Source organism: Felis catus, chromosome D1 (assembly GCF_018350175.1).
Source record: "Felis catus isolate Fca126 chromosome D1, F.catus_Fca126_mat1.0, whole genome shotgun sequence".
Lineage (NCBI taxonomy): Eukaryota > Metazoa > Chordata > Mammalia > Carnivora > Felidae > Felis > Felis catus.
In genome coordinates, this window is record NC_058377.1 from 62,264,015 (window position 1) to 62,273,522 (window position 9,508).

Sequence of the window (9,508 nt, forward strand, 5' to 3'; positions counted from 1 at the left end):
GATTCAGTGGGCTAAAACTCAAAAGGCTGAGCGCTGAGCAGAGCAGGGTATAGGCTTTTATGCAATTTCGACTTCTTTGTTTCCCATATATGGTGACACATATAGTCTGATTGGATACAGTCCAAGTTACAGAATTGGGTTAGAGTTATGCATATGTGTATAGGAGTTGATTGGGCCACTTTGCCTTTCTTTGTTCTGAGAAGGCCTCCATCACATTCCTTAGGGAGGGGCTCTACCTCTATCACAATATAATCATGGGTTTATTTCTGGACTCTCTTATGTTCTATTGATCTATGTGTCTGTTTTTGTGTCAGTACCATACTGTTTTGATTACTACAGATTTGTAATCTATCTTGAAATCGGATTGTGATACCTCCAGCTTTTGTTCTTTTTAAAGATTGCTTTAGTGATTTAGGGTCTTTTGTAGTTCCATGCAAATTTTAGGATTACTTATTCTAGTTCTGTGAAAAAAATGTTGGTGTTTGGATATGGATTGCATTAAATTGTAGAATGCTTGGGATCTTATGGACAGTTTAACAATATTAATTCTTCTAACCCATGAGTATGGAATATTTTTCCATTTGTTTGTGTTATCAATTCCTTTCATCAATTTTTTATAGTTTTCAGAGGAAAGGTCTTTCACTTCCTTGATTATGTAAAGAACTTATAGAGTTGTGAAAAGTAAGTGAGATGATTCTCAGAAATACCAAATAAAAGCTGTGCTATCTAGTTAACAATAGGTTTACAAACTATTGGAAATACGTATGAACCCCTCCTCTTCCCACAATGGAGTCCCAAACTTTTAGACACTTCACTTCCTGATTCTTCTTCCCCTCTCCTTTTTGTGGGCTTTGCAATGAGCATGCACCAAACAACTGAAGTCTCTGTGTCACCTCAAGGAATGTGTATTTGTTCCAATCAGACTACTTTTTGGCCATACATGGGCATAGGTGACTTCTGAGTAACACTGTAACCTCTGTAGTACTTGGCCAAAGAGGAATCAGGGGAGGGACTTCACGCTAGAAGATTAATTGCCTGCTGTAACCTTCCTGAGTGTGCCTTTCCATCAGACACCCACTCTTGCAAGAATGTTAATTAGAGCCTCGCTTCACTGTGCTCAGAGTTTCTTCATCCCTTCTTTCATTGGGCCAGTAGGATTATTTCTCACAACAGCTCAATACCAAAAAAGTAAATAATTCAATTAAAATAAGCAGAGGACCTGAATAGGCCTTTTGTCAAAGACGTCCACATAGCAAACAGATACATGAAAAGATGTTCAACATCACTCATCATCAGGGAAATGCAAATCAAAGCTACAATGAGATATTGGCTCACAACTGTCAGAATGGCTAAAATAAAAAAAAAAAAAAAAAGAAGAAGAAATATCAGGTTTTAGCCAGGATGTGGACAAAAAGAACCCTCTTGCCCTATTGGTGGGAATGCAAATTGGTGTAGCACAGTGGAATACAGTATAGACATTCCTCAAAAATTAAAAATAGAAGTACTATACAATTCAATAATTCTACTATTGGATACTTACCCCCTAAAAAGCAGACACAGTAATTTGAAAATGTTTATTGCAACATTATTTACTTTAGCCAAGATATGGGAGCAACCCAAATATCCACCTATAGATGAATGGATAAAGAAGATGTGTGTGTGTGTGTATATAGATAGATAGATAGATAGATAGATAGATATAGATATAGATATAGATAGATATGTATATAATGAAATATTACTCAGTCATAAAAAAGAATGAAATCTTGCCATTTGCAACAACATGGATGGACCTAGAGGGTATTATGTTAAATGAAATAAGTCAATCAGAGAAAGACAAACACCACATTGTTTTACTCATATGTGGAATTTAAGAAACAAAAATAAATGAACAAGGTGACATAAAAAAAAACATGCTCTTAAATACAGAGAACAACCTGCTGGTTTCTAGAGGGGAGGTGGTGGGGGAAGGGTGAAGCAGCTAAAGAGGATTAAGAGTACACTTATCTTGATGAGCACTGAGAAATATATAGAATTGTTGAATCATTATATTGTACACCTGAAGGAATATATATAACATTGTATGTTAGTTATACTTTTTAAAAAATATAATTTATTGTCAAGTTGGCTAGCATACAGTGTATACAGGATGCTCTTGGTTTTGGATTACTGTGATTCATCGCTTGCATATAATACCCATTGCTAATCCCAACAAGTGACCTCCTCAAAGCCCATCACCCATTTTCCCTTCTCCCCCATGGCCCCCCCATCAACCCTCAGTTTTTTATGTGAATTATACTTTAATAAACCAAAGAATCAGGGAGATGGTTTGAATCAGGATTGGGAATATCATAATCTCTGTGTATATATATCTAAATATTCATAACTATGTATCCAATTCACCTTAGAAAAAAAATTTAAATTTAATGATGTCCATGGCATATGATAAAAACATAATTACACCAATGTATCCCATTCTGCATGCTCTTCTTATGAAATGATATTGACACTCCAATGAAAGATACAAGCTATGTTCCCGTCACATAAAGCTGGTTTTAGTGACTCACTTCCAGTGACAAGAATATGTTGGAAGTGATAGAATATGACTTACTTCTGAAGCCAGGTTGTGGAAAGAAATACAGACTTGTCTCTCTCCTTTCCACTGCCCTTTCACCTTTGCCCTCCTTCTCCCCTCCTTCTGGTTATTTCTTTTCTTTCATTCACATGTAAGTATTCCAATTTTCTTGAAATTGCCATGATATCATCTAGAGATAAAGAGAGATTAATGAGGATTCCTGGCTGTTCCAGCCTTTAGCTATTAAATTCTCCTGGCCCAGCCCCACACCCTGGAGTAAGCCAGTACCAGATGATTCCAGCCCCTTCTCTGATGTTAAGTAGAGCCAGTAGTCAAGATGTCCTCACCAGCTCCTAGAAGAAGAGAAACAAGCTGTCTTTACTGAGCACTGACTAAAATTCCACATTTGTGAGCAAAATAATGTTGGTTTAAGCTACTAAGTCTGGAGTGATTTGCTATACAACAGCCTAATCAAGCTGGAACAATGTCTAACTTAAACAATTTTCTATATGATTAATAACAATCTAATAAAACTCAGAAAATCCATCTCTACCCAATGCTTAGAATTACCTTCTGTTGGTCAAACTGTAAGGTCTGAGAGAAAAGTCCCCAGGAGACCACCCTTACTTCAGATGCTTCCAATGAACTCAGGGGTCCCAGGACCTCCACCATTTTATAGCTGGCTATAAACTGGGGGGCGGGGGGGTCATCAGAATCACCATTGTGTTCAATGATGTATTAGACAAATTTACAAAATTCAGAAAAGCACTATACTCAGAATTAAAGTTTTATTATAACAAAAAGATACAGATTAAAATAGCAGAAGTAGGAGATGCATTGAGCAGAGTCCAGTAAGGGTTCAAAGTGTGAAGCTTCTGGTTGTCCTTTCCCTGTGGAGTCATGGATGGGTGTTAGCTCCTCTTGGTCACCATATGTGACTACACAGTGTTACTGCCAACCAAGGATGCTCATTTGAGTATTTGGTGTCCAGAATTGTTGTTGGGGCTTGATTACATATTGCTCATGTGGTGGCTTTTATTCTCCTGTCCCTCCAGGAAGTCAAGCTATACCTCTAGTCTTCAGCTATTGTTGAGGTCAGAACTGATATGATGTGACCCAAAACCCTCATCGTAAATCACACTGATAGACTGTCCAGTGGCCAAAGCCACCAGGCACATTGGAGACACTTTTGTAAGACAGGACATTCCAGAGGTCTAGAGATCACCATGCAGGAACTGAAGACTTCTGGTTATGTATTATGCATCCTGAGTGATGTGAGATATACAGATTTATTTATTTTTGTATAATTATATTATTTAATATTTATCTTTTCTCCACTGTTTTAAGTTATTGTCTTTATTGTATAATATATGACATATATACTTGGGTATTTGTAATGATGCTATTCTGCTCAAATAAGCTGTCTTTTCCTGCAATTAGCTTCATTTTTTGCAACATTTTATAATACATTTTAAATTCTAGTAGGGCAGGGGTTCCTGGTTATATCATTTTCAATGATTTGTTCTTCCACTTAAATTTCAGAATTATTTTGTCAAGATTCTAATAATGAATCATTGAAATTTGTTTGGATTGGCCTTGATTTTATGAATTCATTGATGGAAAAAGCATGGCCTTCAAATGTTGTTGGTTATTGGTTTTTATTAATGCAAGAAAACAAAACCATGTAAGATCTCATAAGCTAGGATACATAATTAGTTCCTATTTAAAAGAACTTAAAATTTTTTTTATTGTTTATTCCTTTTTTGAGAGAGAGAGAGAGAGCATGAGCAGGGGAGGGGCAGAGAGAGAGAGAGAGAGAGAGAGAGAGGGAGACACAGAATCTGAAGCAGGCTCTAGACTCTGGACTCTCAGCACAGGGCCCAACGCGGGGGCTTGAACTCATGAACCGTGAGATCATGACCTGAACTGAAGTTGGATGCTGAAACGACAAAGCACCCAGGAATTCCAAGAAAGAACTTATTTGGTTCATTTATCATTAACTTATTCATTTATTTGACTCTTCTAATCCGACCACTAATGCCAAACATGGTGCTAGTGATCGGGATACAGGATTTGTGGAGAATTCCGACCAGCACCATTCTCCATGAGTAGTGTGATTATCCAAAGAACAAGCTTAAAAGTTGTGATAGGTTGAGGATTCTGTGCAGTACTATGGCAGCACTTGATAGGACTTTGGGGACACTTTACAAGAAGAGATTCTTTAGAAGTTCTATGCAGAGGGGTGCCTGGGTGGCTCAGTCGGTTGAGCGTCCCGCTTCGGCTCAGGTCATGATCTCATGGTCTGTGAGTCTGAGCCCCATTTCAGGCTCTGTGCTGACAGCTCACAGCCTGGAGCCTGCTTCAGATCTGTGTCTCCCTCTCTCTCTCTGCCCCTGCCCCTATCATGCTCTGTCTCTTTCTCTGTCAAAAATAAATATTTTAAAAAATTAAAAAAATAATAATTAAAAAAAAAGAAGTTCTATGCAGGGAATTCACCGGACCATAGATGTAAAAGTGAGAAAGCAAGTCTAGGAAGAAAGGATTCTTTCTGGTTGCTACCTGTCAGTGTCATCCATCAGGATCTCGCAGGGACAGAAAAAAAAAGAATGACTGATGCAGGATTCTGATGTGGTACCAGAGCACAGCTTCTGCAGGGAAGGCTGTGTGGATATGACTATGAGCAGGTACCCCCATGCTTATCTACATTTGTTGATGATTCTTTCTGTTGATGTATTGATTGTGCCAGGCCTTTCATTCTGCCACTCCTTCCCTCAGCCCCTGCTTTCCTTCTGCTGACACCTGACTTTGAACAAGTCTCCCTACAGGACCTATCCTGTAGGCATAACTTGCAGTACCATTTGGACATCACAATTTAGAATCCAGCCATCTGAGTCCACTTATGAATGGTCTTTCATGACTTTGAGAGTGGTTAGTACTGTCTTGTGCATTCTGCAATGGATGTGGAAGATTGTTTTGGACAAACTTTGTTCTTTTGACTTAATGAGAAAGACATATGCTATATCTGGACCCAGAAGTTGAGAGGATACTATAACACATGAGAGGGTATTTCACAAAATACCCTGGGGAGAACATCTAGGGTAAAGCCGTTGGCCTAGGAAACACGTTAGAGTAAAAAACCTGGAAGACAATAAGGACAGATGGAGCTAGAGCTGCTAACATTTTACCAGGGTATCCAACAACAGGGGCTGTACCTCTGACGCCTTCAGGAGCATGACTACCCCAGTCATGGAGTAAGGTCCTACCGGCTTCCCACACTTACACATATCTGGGAAAGTTAAGTATAAGTATCTTTGGAATACAAGCGGCCAGGACCTCCTCTACTTCCAGAATAGCTTTAATTTCACTGTCTCCTCTCAGGCTCCTCCAGGACTGCCAAAGACTGGAACATGCCCAGAACTGCTAGGATCAACCAGCCTCATCCCCTGGGAGCTTAGGGAGACCTCCAGGGTCAAGTTTATCCAAAATGGCAGTGGTGCCTTGAGAGTATGCGTTTGGGAAGGAGGCAGTAGCAAAGAGCTAATTCTGGGCACCTAGGGGGACTTTCCTTAGGTTACTTAAAGGGCCATACCATGGATTGTGCGTGCCGAGAGTGACGAGTGGAGACATGCCGGGCACAGAGTGTGTTCCCCACGAGCCACACGGGTGTATGTGTAGATATAGCAACATACAGCCACACACACTCACACACACACATTTGAAGAAGGTGTCCAGGACCAGCTTGCCACACTCTGCCTGCCTCCTATTCCGGTAAGTGGCTCAGGTGAGGTGGCTTCGCACTTCCATCCTGGTATCCTGGTCTCAGGTTCCCAGAGCCCTGTCACTTGCTTCATTCTTGGTCCTCACTGAACAGCTCTTTTGTGGACTTATTTCATCTTAAGTGGACTGAGAGTGGTTTTGAATACTCTGTCACAGTGGTTGGTATTTCTATCCACGTTTGCTGCACAGGCTTCAAGTGACATTCTCTAAATGGATACACATTCAAAATTACACATAATAATTTTTGTGAAAATGATGTCTTGTGTGAATAATGATTCAGTTCATCATGAATAACACATTCAAAATGAAATATGTATTTGTCAGATGTTACACCACATTATTATAACTCTAACACGACAGCATTCTACTATACTACATGACATATGTTAGCTTGATTCCAGAATCATTTTTGAGTGTCTACACATTCCACCTTTTGAGTTTTCCATTTTGAAAACACTTATTCTTTTGGAATTTGAGGCTCATGAAGTTTTTTTTTTATTGTTCTTCTCAGGTATTTCCCCAAAGAATCACCATGACCGTTTGCAATGCGTCCCTGGGTCACCCACCTTTCTTCATTCTCCAAGGCATTCCTGGGATGGAGGACAAGCACAGATGGATCTCTGTCCCCTTCTCTTCCATGTACTTCATCACCATCTTTGGGAACTGCACCATCATCTTCACCATCTGCACCGAGCGCTCCCTGCACAAACCCATGTTCCTGCTCCTCTGCATGTTGGCCCTCACAGACCTGGGCATGTCCACTACCACCATTCCTAAGGTGCTGTGCATCTTCTGGTTTGGCCAGAGTGAGATCAGCTATGTGGGCTGCCTGGTCCAAATGTTCTTCATCCACTCCATATCAGCATTGCAGTCAGCCATCCTGATGACCATGGCCTTTGACCGCTATGTAGCCATCTGTGAACCTCTGCGTTATGCCACCATCCTTTCCAATAGTCGCATTGGGCTCATTGGCCTGGTGAGTTTAGTGAGAGCCATTCTTTTCATTCTGCCCATGCCTGTCCTCCTCCAGAAGATGCCCTTTCGTGTAAATCACGTCATCCCCACCACCTACTGTGAGCACATGGCTGTGGTGAAGATGGTGTGTGTGGACACCACAGTCAACAGGATATATGGTCTGGTGGTGGCCTTGTTGGTTGCTGGGCTGGACATCTCAGCTATTGCTTCATCGTATGTGCTTATCATCCGGGCTGTACTGCGACTGTCTTCTAAGGAAGCCCACCACAAAGCAGTCAACACTTGCACCACACACATTTGTGTCATGCTTATCTCATACACTCCCTCGCTGTTCTCTTTTCTCACTCACCGCTTTGGTAGGGGAATTGCACCCCATGTGCACACCATTCTTGGGAACCTCTACTTCCTTGTTCCTCCAATGCTCAATCCTATTATTTATGCAGTGAAAACCAAAGAGTTTCGGGACAAATTGACCAAATATGGGTGCTGGAAGAAGGACCCTGTAACCATAACCCATGGTCAGAAGCCTGTCTGATCATCCAGCAGTAGTGGGTATGAGGAAAAAATGTTTAGTGGAGGCAGTTCCTGGGAGTATTGACTAGTGATGAGATATGTCATATTGGGCAGATTGACTGTCCCACTCTTGGACAGAAAGGCTATGTCACAGGAGACCTCCTTGCTCTCAGTAATTCTAAAGGTCTAAAGGAAGAATCGTTCCCTATGAAGTTAAAATAATGACATATTCTCTCCTTTCTTGACATGCCAGTTGGGAAAGTTATATTGATCATGTTTTTAAAAGCACTTTCAACAAAACACACAGAGTGCATAGAAAATAAGTTAGGATGCTTCCATATGGAGACAACATTGAGCAAATAACTGGCCCAGCACTTTACCATGTAAGAGCGAGAATTATGTGGGTGTGAGCATGCATTTGTATTTGTTTGCTTCAGAGGAAACGGGGGATGGAGATTGGGGGCAATGAGAAAGGACAAGGAAGAGTAAATTAATATTTACAGTCACTGCTTTATTTTCTCTGCTAGTTCACCCTACGTTTGGGTAAGAGACTGGTTATTTCCATGAAGAACAAAGGAATATGCACAGGAGACCTGAGCTGCCAGTCTCAGACAGCTCTCAGAGGAAAAGGTTAAAGGAGAAGCTCCTGACCGTAAAGGTTTACAAGCATTGGACCTAATTTCCTACTTGTAGAAACTCCCAGAGTTAACTGTTCTGCTCCTCCGAATGAATTCACTGTTTGACAAGATTCTCTCACAAAGAAACTGTCTGAGAATGACCTGCTAATGGTCATAGTTATAAAAATCGATTTTATGCTGGAAACCTTTGAATGCAGACCTCTGTAAGGCAATTTCTATGGGTGCCCAGGAGGATGTCCTGAACAGGTACTCATGGCAGCTGTGGAGTTCAGGTCTTGTGCCCATGTGTGGGAATTCATTAATTCAGAGGATATCGTTTCTCATTCTAGAAGGTTATTGTAGATATGATGGTGAATATTGTAAATTTCATGAAGCTGAAACCAGAAAGATTCTAGTGTTGTTCATCATATTGTATAACTAATATATGAGGCAGAATTCAGTAAAAATGATGCGTATGGTTAAAGCCACATGACCACTATTTAAGTGAGTCTTTTACAATAGTTTACCAGGAGGGAAAGAAATGAACCTTCTCCAGAGTGTTGTGCCTGCGGTAAGAAATAATAACAAATGTTTCCAGTATGCTGAACCATTGTATACCACGGGCTAGGACATTTCAGAACTTGAAATAAAGGGCACAGGGTTGAGGTGGAAAAAAAATGAGGATTGAACAGGAAGTGCCTTTTCTATGAATGGAAGAAATAGGAGCAGTAGGTTTGAGGAAGAGTCCTGCCTGTCTGGTTAGAGGACCAAGGTCAGATAGTTAATCCTCCACAACACATAGACAAAATTCAAACCAAAACTAAATGACTCAGCACAATGTCTTATGATTAGTATTCTAACTGACAAATAAGTAGCAGAGAGTGAACAGGTCCGAGGGGCCCATTAGCCTGAGGAGCTGTGGTAGTAGGAGGCTTCATTTTTGCTGGGTTCTGAGATTGATTTTCTTCAATCTGATTTGAATGGATGTGAGGTATAGAAAGGTGTCTACATGATGTAATATTTTCCTTTTGTGTTTTGGTGAAATGTTCTG

At 40.6% G+C, this 9,508-nt stretch overlaps 1 protein-coding gene across 1 annotated transcript; it reads left to right on the top strand.

Moving 5' to 3' along the window:
• The first annotated feature begins 6,801 nt into the window (after nt 1-6,801).
• Nucleotides 6,802-8,453, top strand: LOC111556529 (putative olfactory receptor 52P1). The gene has a single exon (XM_045038129.1). It carries the CDS (start codon nt 6,834-6,836, stop codon nt 7,860-7,862), a length of 1,029 nt encoding a protein of 342 aa, XP_044894064.1. The 5' UTR covers nt 6,802-6,833; the 3' UTR covers nt 7,863-8,453.
• Nucleotides 8,454-9,508: the final 1,055 nt, after the last annotated feature.

Excerpts from the sequence above, each read along its gene's own strand:
- LOC111556529 (XM_045038129.1), top strand. The coding sequence starts at position 6,834 with ATGAAGTTTTTTTTTTATTGTTCTTCTCAGGTATTTCCCCAAAGAATC.